This window comes from Desmodus rotundus, chromosome 5 (assembly GCF_022682495.2).
Source record: "Desmodus rotundus isolate HL8 chromosome 5, HLdesRot8A.1, whole genome shotgun sequence".
In the NCBI taxonomy this organism is placed as follows: domain Eukaryota; kingdom Metazoa; phylum Chordata; class Mammalia; order Chiroptera; family Phyllostomidae; genus Desmodus; species Desmodus rotundus.
Genome location: NC_071391.1, coordinates 3947294 through 3962923, shown reverse-complemented (window position 1 = coordinate 3962923; position 15630 = coordinate 3947294). Strand labels below are relative to the sequence as shown.

The window sequence follows — 15630 nt, the reverse complement described above, 5'->3', positions numbered from 1 at the left end:
CAGTCAAGTAGTCACTTGGGCGCTTGCATGTAGAATCAAGTGAATAAATATTAATGCGTTGTGACTTCTCTCCCCGTACAGTTTTTAAAACCCAGAGTTTTGTTGTTCAACTTTTAAAATCAGCACCTTGTTACTATTTTTTAATCCTCACCCGAGGATATGTTTATTGATTTGAGAGAGAGAGAAAGGGAGGGAGGGAGGGAGGGAGGGAGAGAGGAACATCAATCAATGACCTCCCCTGACCAGGGATCGAACGCGCAGCCTTTTGCTGTATGTCAAGACGCTCCAACCAGCCGAGCCACCCTGCCAGCGCAATACATTATTTATTTTAAAAAAATTTGTTTTCAGTTACAGTTGACGTTCAATTTTATATGAGTTGCAAGTGTACAGTATGGTGGTTAGACATTTCTATAGCTTGCCAAGTGCTCCCCCGGTAAGTCCACTGCCCACCTGGCAGCACACCCAGCTACCCCGTATTACTGACCACATCCCCTCTGCTGTGCTTTGCACTCCAGGACTATTTCGTAACTACCAATGTGCACTTCTTTACCCCTTCGCCTTTTCACCCATCCCCCACACCCCTCCCTCCTGGCGGCCACCCGTCTGCCCTCTGCATCTGTGAGTCTGTTTCTGTTTTGTTTGTTCATTTATTTTGTCCTTTAGATTCCACCAAGAAGTGACATCGTATGGCAATTCTCTTTCTCCGTCTGGCCTGTCGCCCGTCGCCTAATACTCTCTGGGTCCGTCCGTGTTGTTGCACGCGGTACAATTTCATGCTCTTTCGTGGCTGAGTGCTGTTCCATTGTAGGTGTGCCGCCGCTTCATTTCCCGCTCATCTACTCACAGCCGTTCAGGTGGCCTTCACACCTCGGCTCTCGCCCGCAGTGCTGCCACGAACGTAGGGGCGCGTGTATCTGTCCCCATTCGCTCAACACATGGTGGATGAAAACCAAGTTGATCGTTCCAGTCACAGCCAGTTAAAAAGCGACCTCCTCAGAGTCAGGTCTGACAGGTGATTCTTCTGCTCCAATGGTGTGCGTCAGTGTTCTACAGGGAGAGAGAACCAGAAGGATGTCTGTCTGTCTGTCCCTCGTCGAGCAAGCCTTGATGCACAAGTGTGCTTAGGTCCTTGCCTGTATCACTTTTGCTAACATCACATTGGCCGAAGCAAGCCACGTGGCCACACCCTGACCTCAGGAGGCAGAGAAATTCTTTACTTCTCTACTGGAGGAGCGGCAAACTCCCCCCGCGGCGGGGCTCGTGCAGGAGAATGGGAAGAACTTCTGGTCAGTTTGCAATAGGCCTCTGTGTTCTTTAGACAGAAGGTGGATGAAGGCAGGTGGAAGAACAGAGGTGCGAGAAAGCCAGTGGGCCAAGGGGGAATATGTGCGTAATTTTAGGGTAGCCCCAAGACGAGCAGAAACAGAGGGTATGGCATGTAAACTAGCAGTCAGAGAAATGAAATGATATACTCAGCCAACCCAACAGGAGGCAAGGAAGAGAACAGAACGGGCAGGGCCAGCAGCCCAGAGGCTGACTGAGTGGTGCCGACCTCAGCAGCTGAGGACAGCGGGAGGAGGTCGCAGTGGCGGGAAGATGCTGCACTTTGGGGTACATCGCAATCAATTAGGGGTCGTTTCTCAGACTCAAGTTAGAAGTGAGAGTTCAACAGAAGGGAGGCTGCCATTGCCACTTTGAAGGCCTCAGAAGGGGAGAATGGGTTTATCGGGAGCGACAAAGAAGAGCTTGCTAGTTGTCAAGGAAAACAATAAAGTCCAGCACGAGCGCTCCTCCTCCTACCAGACGCAGAGACCGCTCTCATGAGAAGCCCAAGGACGGCTGTAAGGGGTCACCGAGGAGTGGAGCGAGAAGGATGGTGGCAGGGGTAAAACTCACGAGAGGCACATGAGGCGCAGCGCTTCTGGTGGCGGCAGCAGTGCCGGGTCTGGGTCCCTCTCCACCTCCAGCACCAGCTTCAGCACCGGCACTGGTACCGGTTCCAGCAGCGGCTCTAGCTCCTCGTCTGCATCTAGCCGTTTGGGAAGGCTTGCTGTAGCCCCAGCTCCAGCAGCTCCTCTGGCTCTCCAAGCCCTTCCTGGCACAGACATGACAACAGGCTGCGTTCCTGCTCCAAATCCAAACCACCCAAAAGAGATGAAAGGGAAAGGAAAAGGTGGAGCCCTTCCCCGAAACCCCCAAAGCACATGTTGGGAGGCTCACCAGGAAGGTGGCCACGGACCACATCACAGAGATGTTCTCCACCTGTGGGAAAATTAACATGATTGGCATGCCTGTAGGAAGGATGCAGCCCCATCTATCTAAAGGCCATGCATACGTGGAGTTTGAGAATCTAGATGAAGCCGAGAAGGCGCTGGAGCACATGGATGGAGGACAAATTGATGGCCAGGAAATCACGGCCACGGCTGTGCCGTCCCCCTGGCACAGGCCACCCTCCAGGCGATACAGCTCTCCCAGGAGAATACTGCTGTCACCTCCCATGTGGTGCTGGTCACCCCCACAGATGAGGAGAAGGTCGCGCTCCCCACAGCACAGGTCCCCCATGCACTGGCAATCCCACTGCCCCGTCTGCCACCTCCATAGGCGCCACCACAGCTCCAATTCCTCCCCATAAGCAAGACACCGAAACTCTGCCCCGTAACTCAGCCCCATCCACTCAGTTCTGCCACTTTTCTAGCCTAAGGAGTCCTCAGGAAACAAATCCTCACTGGGGGGCAGGCTTCAAATGCAGCATTGAGATGGTTCCTCTGAAGGCCAAGTTCAGCTGCAGAACTGATGTTGGCTTGGGGTTGTGCCTATGAAGATGCCCTCCAGTTACCTGGCCAGAAAGTCCCCATGTTTTGAGTCCCTCAGTCAGTGCAGGGGCAAAGCCAGCAGGAACGAGCAGGGTTCCAGCTGGTGGTGTCACCCCACCCTGGGGGCACAGTTTTCCATGCCGCCGATGACCTAGGGCCAGTCTAGTAGCCCGAGGACCCTTCAGGAAAGGGCATGCTCGTGCGCAGCTGCCATTCCCGTTAACCGGGCCCTGCTCCCCTGCTCGAGTCCTGACTGCTGGGGTGAAACATCCCACCAGTTGCTGTAAATGGTTCTGTTTTCACATGTACTCATGCACATCTCCTTTCTCTGAAGTTGGCGAGCCAGTGGAGAGTTAGGTCTGCAGGGCCATCGGACCCCACCTCCACCCTCTTCATGGTGGTCTTGGGGTTACTTTGGGAACACGCACATTGCTTTTGGGCCGTTACGATGCAGTCACTACTATAAATTTTCTGTTTTGAGTTTTCTTGTAACTTCATAGCATTTTGTTGGGTGGAGTAAAAGAAGTGGTGTTGAATAAACCTAGGAGTAGAACACACACAAAAAAAAGAGAGAGAGAGAGAGAGAGATTGAAGTGCAGTTAAGCCAAATGGAGAAAGACTACCCACGCAAACATGCCCCGTTGCGTTTTACAAAGACACATGTTTCTGAATTTTATGTAAATGGAGTGAGGCGCTATGGACCCGTTAGTGTGACTTCTGCCCCTGACATAACATCCCTGGGACTGGCCCTTGTCTGTGGCTGGCAGCACGCCGCTGCAGTGCACATCATAACTGACTTCTCCATCCTCCTGTTGGTCGGCATTTGGGTTGCTACCAGTTTTTGGCGGTCATGAATGAAGAATTGGCTCGTGTGCTTCTGGAAGCTTGGCAAGTCCGAAATCTGCCCGGCAGGCTGGAGAGCCAGGGAAGGGTTGATGCAGCAGCCTGAGTCTAAAGGCAGTTTGCCAGCAGAATTCCCTCTTTCTTGGGAGAGGTCAGTTTTTTGTTTTTTTGGTAAACCCTTCCACTGATTAGATGAGGCCCACCTATCCTACATTCATGCATAGCAATGGCAGGGTAGCAATAATAATGCGATAGGAGTGAGGAGCACGTGCGTGCATGTGCGTGTGGGCACACACACACACACACACACACACTCCTGTGGTCCTGCGGGCAGGGAGAGCCAAGGACCACTCTGCAACCCTGCTGTGGGAGGAGAGAGTAACCAGACAAGTTAAAATGAACTCTGTAACTCTCTATGATCCACAAGGCATAGGGATGGAGGTGGGGGTAAGCAAATGCTTCCCCACACCCTGGGACAAACGGGGAGGTTGAGTTAGGCTCAGAGAGGGGCAGGGGACAGAGACCTGGGGCTGGGGCAGTAGCAGGAGGGGCGGAAGGGAGAAGCATCATCCATGGCCACCCCCCACCCAAACCCAACCCCCATTTTAACAGCCCAGACCGAGGCCCCCACCCACACAGGTCCCTACTACACAGGCAGACCCTGACATCTGGCAGAACCTGTCAGCCCTGGAGAGCCCAGAGGAGTGGCCTCTGTGGGGCCTGAGAGAGTCCACTCCCTATGCGCATGCTTGCTGTCGAGAGAGAAAGAATGTGGCAGAAAGGGACATACACATTGTTTCAGATATAAGATTGCCACTGTTTCTTTGTTGTTTCTTGTAGCTCATTGAATTACTCCCTATGCCTACCCAGGACTGGGGAAGGCAAGTTTCAGGTTGCTTTTAGCATAAATAAAATGAACAAATTAGGCTCTTCTGGGAGGAAGAGTTTTGCTTTGTTCAGAGATAAAGCAGGTGTTGGCAGGAGCTGACGGAGGGGCCGGGTCACAAGGGGCCGGGAGTAGCAGAGCCCCTGAGCCCAGGCCCCTGGTCTGGAACCTGGAGCTTGTTGCAGGGCACAGGGGACACTGTGCTGAGCAGCCCGCAGTGGGCGGGGACTCTCTGCCTGAGAACAGCGCCTACCGTTGCCTGTACCGCCTCCAGCTGGGCCAGTTGGGGAGGGCGCCACCCTGCATTCTACCTGCCAAAGCACTGCAAGGAAATGATGGTTTTATTATCTGTGTATAAAGTTTCCTTATATATTGCTGGTGTTTTCAAGCTCACCGCTCCTGAAGAATTACTGCTCTGAGCAGGAAGGGGCCTCAAAGGTGGAGAGAGGGCACCAGCTCCCAGGCAGGAACCCAGTTTTCCTGCCTCACCCCAACCTCTCTAATGATCTCCAGCCTCGGTTTTCTTTCTGCCCCCTGGGGACACCCTGTCAACCAATCCCACATGGCCCAGGGAACACAAGGGGCCCCTGGTGGCTGCCTCTCCTGCGTCTCCAACTCAGGGCAGGAAGGGTCTCCCTGGAAGGCTGCCTCCTCAACACAATCACCAAGTCTGGAAGCTTCCACCTCGATGCCCTGGCCAGCCCTCACCTGGGTCCTCGGCTGCAGCCTCAGCGCCCTGGCCAGCTCTGTGGGAAGGGTCTTCATGAAACGCTGCCATCAGGGGTCCTACAGTCCCACAGAACCTCCGGAGACACCTGGGGCTCCGCAGCCCCGCAGCTCATCCTGGAATCCGGATGACCACAGGGGGCACCACTCGGTTTGGGGCTGGAAACAGCTAAACTCGCTAACGGTGCTTCTGAAAAGGGAGAGTTCTGTGTCCTGTTGTCCAGGAAGATTTTAAAAACCGTGTTTATTGTTCTTGTATTTTCACAGTGACCTTTACTTTTAACCAGTAGTGCGCGTTTCCACTTAGAAGTGAAACAGGTTCCATGTTAAATAGGCGTATGTAAGTGAGGGGGTTAGAGAAAACGGTAAGTAGATAGCATCCATGTACATGATATGACGGGAACCATGAAGGCGGCATCTGAACGGCTGATAGGAATGAAAAGCCCAGCATGGAGCGTGGTTTGCGCGAGCACTCGCGAGGTGCGTGCACAGGTCACACGGGCCTTACTCGTCTTGGTCGGCGCCTATCTGTCCCTTGTGGGGACAATTGCAGCTCCAGGCAGATAGATGTTGGGGAAAACCCCTGCGGTGCAGGGGGCTGGGCGGAGTTCAGCGGCTACACGAAGCGGGTGGGGGTGGGGGGGTTGCTGGCGTGTGGAGCGGGCCAGGGTTCCCGCTGGGCAGCGGAGGGCGGGGCCAGCACGTGACTAAGCACTTGGGGCGGAGTGGGACAGAACGGGGCGGGACCACCCTCATGAGGCCCAGACCACTGGGCCCGCGTGAGCTTTCCCTCTGCCGCTGTCGGGTGTCACTGCTTTTGTCTGCACCGCCACCAGTGAGTCTTTGCTGTGGCTTCGGGGGGCTTGGGATGCACGAGACTCCCAGGGCTCAGAGCGCACCCAGCACGCTGCCGGGACCCCGGCTTCGGGCCGTGGTTCCTGCTAGGCCCTGCCCCCCTAAGGCCGCGACCGGGATCCAGGGCACCAGCGTGGTTTTGGGGCTCAGGGGCCCATCCCCCACCCCCCACCCCCGCGCAGAGACCAGCCTCTAGGGGCCCTGGAGCGAGGGACGGGACTCCAGGGAGGGCGAGTGGGTGCACGGCCCCTCACAGTACCCTTCTGTCCCCTCTAGTGCCGCCTTACACCATCGTCTACTTTCCTGTTAGAGGTAGGGCCTGTGACGGGTAATTGGGGGGCGGGGAGGCAGAGGTTGGAGGCTGCAGCCTGTGGCCTCTCACCCACCTGGGGGAGACCCCAAACCCCCCCTTATCCTTCCTCATGTGGCCACTAGTCTGGGCCTTCTTTCCCGTGTCTCTGAGCTCCCCAGGTTGGAGTATCCAGCCTCCTGTGGTCTGTCCCCTCGGCAGTGTGCTGAGATCATTGGAGGGGGCCCCTCCCCAGGGCACGGTGAGGCTGGGGTCTCTGCACCCCACTACCCTGGCCCCCTTCCCCCGCCCCCCAGGGCGCTGCGAGGCCATGCGCATGCTGCTGGCTGACCAGGGCCAGAGCTGGAAGGAGGAGGTGGTGACCAAGGATGCTTGGCTGCAGGGCTCGCTCAAGGCCTCCTGTGTGAGTGCCTGTGCCCGGCGGGGCCGGGGCTGGGCCTTGGGGGACGGGACGGGTAGGGTAGGGGCACCTCTGACAGGCTCTGCCACCCCCAGCTGTACGGGCAGCTCCCCAAGTTCCAGGATGGAGACCTGACCCTGTACCAGTCCAACGCCATCCTGCGCCACCTGGGCCGCTCCCTTGGTGAGTCCTGAGGGTGCAGGTGACCCAGGGCGGGGGTGGCAGGCATCAGCTATTGTTCCTGCACAGGCCAGCCTCTTCCGTTTAAATCAAGCTGCCCAGCACCCCTGTGGAGTGGAGGAAATGTGGGTACATGGAAGTGATATGGCTTGCCCAAGGTCAAGCCCAGGTGCGCCTGTGGTCCTTGCCCTATGGCAGGCTGCCTCCCACTGAGTTCTGAGCTCAGGACTAATCCTTCCTTGGGTCCACATCCTCCTCCCTCCTCCCCGGCCGAGGCCCACGGGCAGCCTCGTGGTAGATCAGCCGGCAGTTGCGTGTCAGGCGACCAGCCACACTGCCTGCTCTCCCGGCCTCCCCCCTCGCCCCCACCCCAGGGCTGTATGGGAAGGACCAGCGGGAGGCGGCCCTGGTGGACGTGGTGAATGACGGTGTGGAGGACCTCCGCTGCAAATACGTCACCCTCATCTACACCAACTACGTGAGCATGGGTACCAGGGTGGGCACGGGGACAGGCAAAGACGGGCCTTCCTGAACTCTCACCCGACACCACACCCCTCCAGGGCTCCAGCTGAGCCCTCCCTCGGTTGCGGGCCTGCGTTGGGTCAGGCTCTGTGCTGGGGGCCGGTAACCAGCAGCAGCAGAACAGTGCCAGGACAGCAGACAATGAGCCAGGATTGGTTCCCGATTGCTGGGCCGGGGTGGTCAGGAGGCTTCCCGGAGCAGAGGGAGGAGGAGGAGGATCTATAGCCAGCTTCTGGGAGGGGTGCTGGCCCTGCCAGGTGTACAGAGTACGCAGACGTGGAGCGCTTTTGGGGACCCAAGACCAGTTTAGCGGAGGCAGGACACCTGTGTGGCTGCATGAGAAAGAGAGGGAGAGCGGTGGGAGGGAGAGTAGGAGGGGCAGCAGGCCCAGGAGATCTGAACCCCCTGGCGTAGACCCCTCCCTGCGGGCAGCAGGGAGCCACTGAGGAGTCTCAGCAGGGCAGCATCCAAACCGGAGGCCTAGAAGGGTCCTCCAAGGCGTTCGCAGGAATTTGCTGAGTAGAGAAGAGTTGGCTGCTCGAGTGGACAGCAAGAGGCCATAGCCTGGGGGTGGGGAGTGATTCTCTGAGATTGGCCCAAGACAAGGGGGCACGTCTGGGCCGGACAGGGGTGGGCAGCAGTGGGTGGGTCAGGAGGGTGATGCCCAGTGGTGTCCCTACGGCAGGAGGCGGGCAAGGACGACTACGTGAAGGAGCTGCCGGGGCGCCTGAAGCCTTTTGAGACCCTGCTCTCCCAGAACCAGGGGGGCAAGGCCTTCATCGTGGGTGACCAGGTGAGTGACCGTCCCTGTCCTGCCCCTACCATGCCACCCGCTCTTACAGCTGGGAAACAGGTGCAGAGAGAGCACGTGGGCAGACCTAGGGGTCGAGAGCTCAGCTCTTGGTCTTCCTCCTCCCCCTGCCTGCTGAGCTCTTGACCCCTGCCCTGCAGATCTCCTTCGCGGACTACAACCTGCTGGACTTGCTGCTGAATCACCAGGTCCTGGCCCCCAGCTGCCTGGACTCCCTCCCCCTGCTCTCGGCCTACGTGGCTCGCCTCAGCGCCCGGCCTAAGCTCAAGGCCTTCCTGGACTCCCCCGAGCACAAGAACCGCCCCATCAACGGCAATGGGAAGCAGTGAGGGCCTGGGGCGCCCTGAGCAGGCGGCACGGGCTGCCTGCCTCCCCTGCCTCAGGACCAATAAAATTTCCAGAGAAAAGTGGTGCTGTGGGCATTGAGTCTCCTGGGGCGGGGCCGTGGGGCCTTCACTTGTCAGACTCCGGGGAGGTGGCAGCCAGCTAGGCTACTTGAAGTCCTAAAACCCAATCCGAGTGGCTTCCGGGTGTATTCAGGCCAATCTGTGTTAGTTGAACCCCAGGAAAAGAAGGAAAAAAAGAGACAGGAAGAGAAATAACTGGCCCCTACCCTGGAGGTTCTCACGGTCTCAGGAGAAATGGCTGTGCTCTCATCCCAGCAGGCCGCCTGCCAGAGGGCTAGCCCTGGACAGTGGGAGCTGAGGGCCCCTGCCGGTCAGGTGTGGGTGGAGCGCTGGGTTGCTGGGAGGGTCAGTCACTTTTCAGGTGGGGAGCTCTCCTGGCTTCCCTGGGCATTGGGGACATGTGAACAACACTGGATGATCCAGGTAGCTCTCCCAGAGCTGCCTCTCACCATCCAGGCTGCTGAAGGACGGAGCCTGGGTGAGCTGCTGGCGTGTGTCCACACTGGTGAGAGCCCCAGGCAAAGTGGAGGCACTGGGGTGTGAGCAGCTCAGGGGCCTCAAGGGCTTCCGGGGATGGCTGGAGCCGAGAGGCTATGGGCGCCCCCCTCACCCCCCTGCACCCCGCCGTCGCCACACCCCATCATGCATCGTGGAGGGGCAGGTGCTTCTCTGGGGGAGCCTTGCCCAAACTTGGAGTCACCTGCCACCAGCCTGAAAGGGGGACCCCCCTTACATAGGGGAGCCCCTCAGGCAGTCAACCTCTGACTTCTGAGACACCTCAGTAGGTTTGAGACCTTCCAGGAAACGTCACTGAAGGGCTGGGAGGGGGCATTCTGCCCGAATGCTGTGGAGGTGGGTCAGCAAAGGGATGCCCGCACCACCCCGCACTTAGAGGCCCCACGTGTCTCCACCGGTTGTGGCATTGGAGCAGTCACAGCCGGAGCAGGGGGTGGAACGCTCCACCCCGCCACCCCGGGGAGCCCTGGGTGTGCCAGGGGTGAGGGACCAGGTTAGAGGCCAGACAGACACTGCCGATGGGAGGACTTTGGATCCAGGAAGTGTGGATGCAAACTGAAAAGACCCATGTCCTCCAACTGCCTACAGCCGTACTCACAGTGACAGCTGCTGATTCTGCGTCCCTGGCCTGCACCAGGCATCGTGCAACAGGCGGTGGTATGTTACCCTCCGGAATCCTCACCACCCAGACGCTCTTATTCCCAGTTACGGATGAGGAAACCGAGTCACAGCAAGTCTGCGTAACTTGCTGATGTGTGAGCTGAGGCACAAACAAAGCTGTTAGTCACACCCTGTGATCACAAGGACTGAAATAGCAGACGTGTCCAGCTGGAGACTGGCCAAGTACCTTCGGGTTTGCTGCTGTGAAGGGCAAGGGGCTGGGATCAGGATCTTCGGAGCAGAGGACATTGGGGCACCTGAGTGCAGCTGTCTCTGCAAGAGAATTTTTTCTACTTTTCACCCGTTGCACAGGAAAATGAGACTTCCCAGTTTCTCTAGCCATTGTGGATGGAGGGGGTGAATGACTTCCAGGACACAGCACGTAACTGCCTGTGCAAGAAACCCCAGCACTGTCCTCCCCGGCCACCAGGACCAGGGGTGGGTGGTGGGGGTTCCAGCGGCCCGGTCTGAGAGTGAGGACCATGTGGAGCAGGGCCCTGCTACCGTGTGACGGTCATGTGGGTGCCCGAGCAGCGTCTGTGTGGTTTTACACACGTGGGAATTTCGAGTGGTGTGTTACTGCAGCTCAACCTGACTCATCCTGTCTGATCCTCCCTTGTACTCAGCTCAGGCTAAGGGAGCCCAGCCACTCCCCACAGTTGTCCCACCTCCAGAGGTGATCAAGGAAGGGGAGAGGGTGAGAGGGCTATGACTTTGGGGTATTCTCCCCACTCCAAAACTAGGCCCCTCTGCCTCCCCTAGATGCTGATCGCTGACTGGGAGGGGGAGCTGAGAAAAAGCCCTTCGGTTGGAGGAAGACACCGAGCTGAAGGAAGTGATCAGAGAGAGACCGAGAGGCCCGGCCCTCTCAGTGGTAGGGACATTTGGCTGCAGGGCTGGAGAAAGCAGAACAGACCCGTGGGGTCCTGGCCAGGTGCTGGGGAGCCCTATTGAAGGACGGTGGCACACCTGGTGTTGCTATGGAGACCCTAGCTACGTAACTGGCCACCGGGGACAGCATGGGATATACAGGAACTTGGTCTATAATAGCCGTGGTATCCTAAGTTTGAAAAGAAGAGTTCTTTAGAATTAGTAAAACTGATTCACCGTATTGGGAAAATTGCCAGACCCTTACCTCATGCCATATACACCAATAAGCTCCAGATAGATCAGTAGTCCTCAACTGTGGGGTGATTTTGTCCCCCAGATCATGCTTGGCGAAGTCTGGAGACACTTTTGTAGTGACACCTTGTGGGGTGCTACTGGCACTTAGGGATCCCGCCTAATGTCCTACAAGGCACACGACAGCTGCCCGCCACAAAGACACAGCCCCAAACGTCCACAGTGCGAGACCGAGGAAACCTGCGACAGGGGGTTTGTGTCTTTTTAAAATACTTTAAAAAATAAAATACTGTCAGAAAAAACGTCAGAGGTTTCTTGATGACCTTGATCTGATGCGGACTCTAGCCTGCGGGGTCCGTGTGTTGTGGCTGCGACGAACAAATTCGCAGGGACTGCAGAAGTCCTGTGGAGAAAAAGGGACGGCACGGCTGCTCTCTGAGTGAGACAGGGCCGCAACCCCTGCCTGGACAGGCTTTTATTGCTTTTTTGGGTACATTACCCAGAAAGGACAGGCCTCATTTACTATGCACAGGTTCACTTTAGGTGGTTACCTTTTACAGACAACAAAGGAAAGAATTTTCTAATTACTTCAAAGAGAAGGATGTTGCAGATCAAGGGGAAAAGTGATTGAACTGGTTACACTCCATACTTGGGAGGTTTAGCACAGACTTTAGGAAGCCATTTTAAAGATATTCAGTAAACATTTGCTGCCTCAATCCAACCTGAAGGAGTTTTAGCAAAAGCCAGCCTCACGGCAGCCTAGGTACAATGCAGGCCTGGTTCCCCACGGGAAAACCGATCCGTGGGCGTGGGTCCTGTGTGCCACTGGTGCCCGTCGGTTTTCCGATAGGGCTGGACTACATTTGCCATGCCACGCAGACAGGTTCCCTATTTGGCCTGGGGATAAATTTTTTCAGCAAGGTCCCCAAATGAATAAACGCAACTGCACACCCAAACTACAGTGTTCTCTCGTACAACGATGGTTTTTGCTTTTCAGATGATCGGACAGATGGTAAATGCAAAGGGAATATTTGCAACCGCCTGTGGTTTGTGACATCAGAGCCGGTGTTCCCAGGAGGCTTTCAGAACCCCCCCAAAGCCACAAACACCACAGAACCTGAAACACACTCCACATCTCGTGATCACAGGACACACCTGCAGGGGCTGCAGTCATGGGCTTCCGTGCGCCAGACAGCCCCATGTTTATAAAGCAACAGCTAATGGGGAGACAAGGATTTGGGCAGCTGGAGACAACAGATTTCAAGCTCTGCAAAAGGAAACAAGAAGGTGCCATTCTTTTGATTGCTCTTGGGACATTTCCTATAATAACCATCTATTATGCTTCAGAGAAAGTCTTAGAACATTCCACAGAGAGGGAGAAATAGTCCAGACAACAATCTCTCATTATAAGAATCTAAAACAGCCCTGGCTGGTGTGGCTCAGTGGATTGAGTGCCAGCCTGCATGCCAAAGGGTTGCCGGTTCAATTCCCAGTCAGGGCACAGGCCTGGGTTGCAGACCAGGTCCCCAGTGGGGGGTGCACAAGAGGCAATCACACATTAGTGTTTCTCTCCCCCTCTTTCTCTCTCTCTTCCCCACTCTCTAAAAATAAATAAATAATTTTTTTTTAAAGAATCTGAAACAACAAAAAATAAAACCAGGAAACAAAAAGACACTAATGTCTATAGTTATAAAATTTTAATACAAGTATATTTATACATCTTTCTTAAAATGATTCATGTCTGAGAAGGAATCAGAACCAAAACTGCAGAACTTCTAGCAAAGTAAAATAAAGAAGCACCAGCCCTGCCTGGTGTGGGTCAGTTGGTTGGGTGTCGACTCGCAAAGTGAAAAGTTGTGGGTTCAATTCCCGGTCAGGGCTCATGCCTGGGCTGTGGGTTTGGTCCCCGGTTGGGGCGCGTACAATAGGCAAGTGATTGATGTTTCTTTCTCACATCATTGTTTTGCTCTCTCTCCCTCCCTTACCCTCTCTCTAAAAATAAATAAAAAAATAAATAAAAATAGTAAAGAAGCACCACATATCAGAAGCAATGGTCTGCTGGTCTTGATTACTCTAGCGTTATAATTACTCTTGTTATCTAACAGGACAGATTCCCTCCCCCACTTATTCTCCAAAATTGTCTTGGCCATTCTTGGTCCTTTGTGTTTCTAGCTGTGTTTTCACGTTAGTTTTCCCAGTTTTACGAAAAGCCTTGATGGGGTTTGGATTGGAATTCGCAGTGAGTTTACAGATTACTTTGGAGAGATTCAACACCGTTGTGATGTTAAGTAACCCTACCTGGGGCAGCCCCTGAGCAGCTGAGGTGCTGGCTGGAGATGGGGTGGTGGTGCATGGATGAGGAAGGAAGCCATAAGTACCGGCCATGACTCACGACCCGCTGTAGCAACAGAGTCCCCTCCGTGGGCGCTTGGGGCTGAGTTTTGTATGTTGGGAGGAAACTGTCTTTCTTAGGTTCGAAGTGGTCACGGGAAGAGGGGCCTGTGACGGATGACAAATAGCTCAACCTGTTTCTAATAATTAACACTCAACAGGTTCTTCTCTTTCTTTTTGCTGATTTGCAAGCTAGGGCCTGGCATTTCTAAAGCTGGACTCTGGGGGAGTGGGGAAGATGAGGCTCACGTTTGCAGTCACAGGGTGTGAGCCCTTTCTGTGTTTGTTATCCAAATAGCCATCAAGAGCTGCAGCGAAGAACAGACTGAAGTGTGGGTGGGGGTGGAAGAGGGTATAAGGGGGATAAATGGTAATGCGAAAAAAATACAATAAAAACAAACTGTTAAAAGAAAAAAGAAAGAAAGAACAGACTGAAGTTTGTGTTAAAGCTTTGGTGGCAAAAAAGCACCGTGGGGACGCTCCAGACAGCAGACCTGACCTGTGTGTGGGGTGTCTGACCGTGGCTTTGCTTCCAGGGAGGAGCCGGGATGGGTGGGCCGAGGGGACGGGATGGGTGCTGGGGACCTGTGCCCAGTGGAGGCCTCACAGGTCCTCGCTGATGGAGACTCCAGACCGTGTCCAGTGTTGGGACAGTGTGGACCAGGAGGGACCCTGAGACGCTGGCTGGCTGACAGGGAGGGGCCCTCGGGCACACTAGCGTCTGCAGCGCGGGGTGAAGGCGCCTGGAGCTGGGGAGCAGGGAGACCTGGCCAGGGTCATCATGGGGGTGCTTCCCCAAAGGTGCTCCCCTGGTTCTGTGTGTGCCCCCCCAGCCAAGACAGACTGACTTCACTTCCTCAAGTTTAACTTAGCGGGTGGAAGAAAGGGAGGTCTCTGGCTGGCAGCTGAGTACAACCTGAAATCCTCCCTGTCCTCAAACACATCAAAATCGGAGGAGAAAAAGCTGTTCACAATGAAATCTCAGACACACAGAAGTGAAAAGGGGGCAGTTCTGTGCGGACTTCAAGTAAGCCTCCCTCTGAAGGGAAGAAATAGGGAGAAACCACAGCCTGGGGTGGAAGCTGAGCCCCGCGCCTCAGCCGGGAGGCAGGAACGCAGCCAGGCTGCATGCACAGGGCTTGGGGCCTGGCCCTCAGTCTCGCCCAGCTCTGGAGACCGACGCATGAAGCCGGGGGCCACAAATGCCCTCCCTGCCGCGGCCCCAATGGTGCCGACCCAGAAAACAGGAGTGCAGACTTTGGGAGGGAAGGAAGGCCAGAGGGGACGAGCATACCCTTTTTCAGACTCACTTTCAGCAGGAGGATAGACATGTTAGTGAGCTTTTTCTGAAAAAAGAAATTTGATTCTGACTATTAGAAATGTAAGGAAAACCACTAAAAATAGAAATGAAATGTATCACTTCCAAACCAATAGTTGGGGGAAAGGCAATAGCACAAAGAAAACTCAATGAATTCAACAGAAGACAGGAAAGTACAGGAGAAAAGAAATAAAGAGAAAGAACGCTGAATAGAAATGCGATGTGGCAGATGTCGGTCCCAACACAGCAACTGTAAATACTCGAACTCTTTTCAAAAGACAGGCACCAACTGGATTAAAGTAAAACCCACTGAAATTTCATTAGATGTTGTTTTTAAGATGCATTCTTAAAACAAGAGAAAGATTGAAAACAAAAAGACAGAAAAACTACCAAACACAAATAAAAAGAAAGCTTGTGTGCCAACAGTAACATCAGAGAAATTGGACCTCAGGCAAGATGGTTAAAAGAGCACAGAAATACTTCGAATTAGAAAAAAACAATCCATCAGTAAAACATTCTTTAAAGTATCGGTATTCAACATTGGCTCAAGGAAATAAATAACCGTAAAGGAAGTGGAAACAGGGATGAGATCCCCTTAAGCAGAGGCTCCAGCTCCAGGTGGCCTTACCTGGTTCTAGCCATGCTTCAGGAAATGATCGTTTTCACCTACAGCAAACTCCTGTGGTGTATAGGAAAAGGTGGGAAGTGGCCCACCTCCTCTAACCAAGCTGGACGAGATCTCCTGGAGACAATGAAACCACAGGCTACGCTCACTTGTGAGCACTGATGTAAAAATCAGCTCATCAGTACAGTAAAAGAGCCTTACGTGGTGACCAAAAGGCTTGTTCCCGGAGTAATGAAAAAAGGCGG

At 54.8% G+C, this 15630-nt stretch overlaps 1 protein-coding gene and 1 pseudogene across 1 annotated transcript; both read left to right on the top strand.

Annotated features, from left to right (window-relative positions):
- The first annotated feature begins 1716 nt into the window (after window positions 1-1716).
- LOC112317409 (RNA-binding protein with serine-rich domain 1-like) lies at window positions 1717-2632 on the top strand (annotated as a pseudogene).
- Window positions 2633-5981: 3349 nt separating this feature from the next.
- Window positions 5982-8756, top strand: LOC112317130 (glutathione S-transferase P). The gene is made up of 7 exons (XM_024574154.3): window positions 5982-6103; window positions 6400-6435; window positions 6730-6836; window positions 6929-7016; window positions 7388-7491; window positions 8221-8328; window positions 8487-8756. Coding segments are annotated over exons 1-7 (633 nt in total). The 5' UTR covers window positions 5982-6102; the 3' UTR covers window positions 8676-8756.
- Window positions 8757-15630: the final 6874 nt, after the last annotated feature.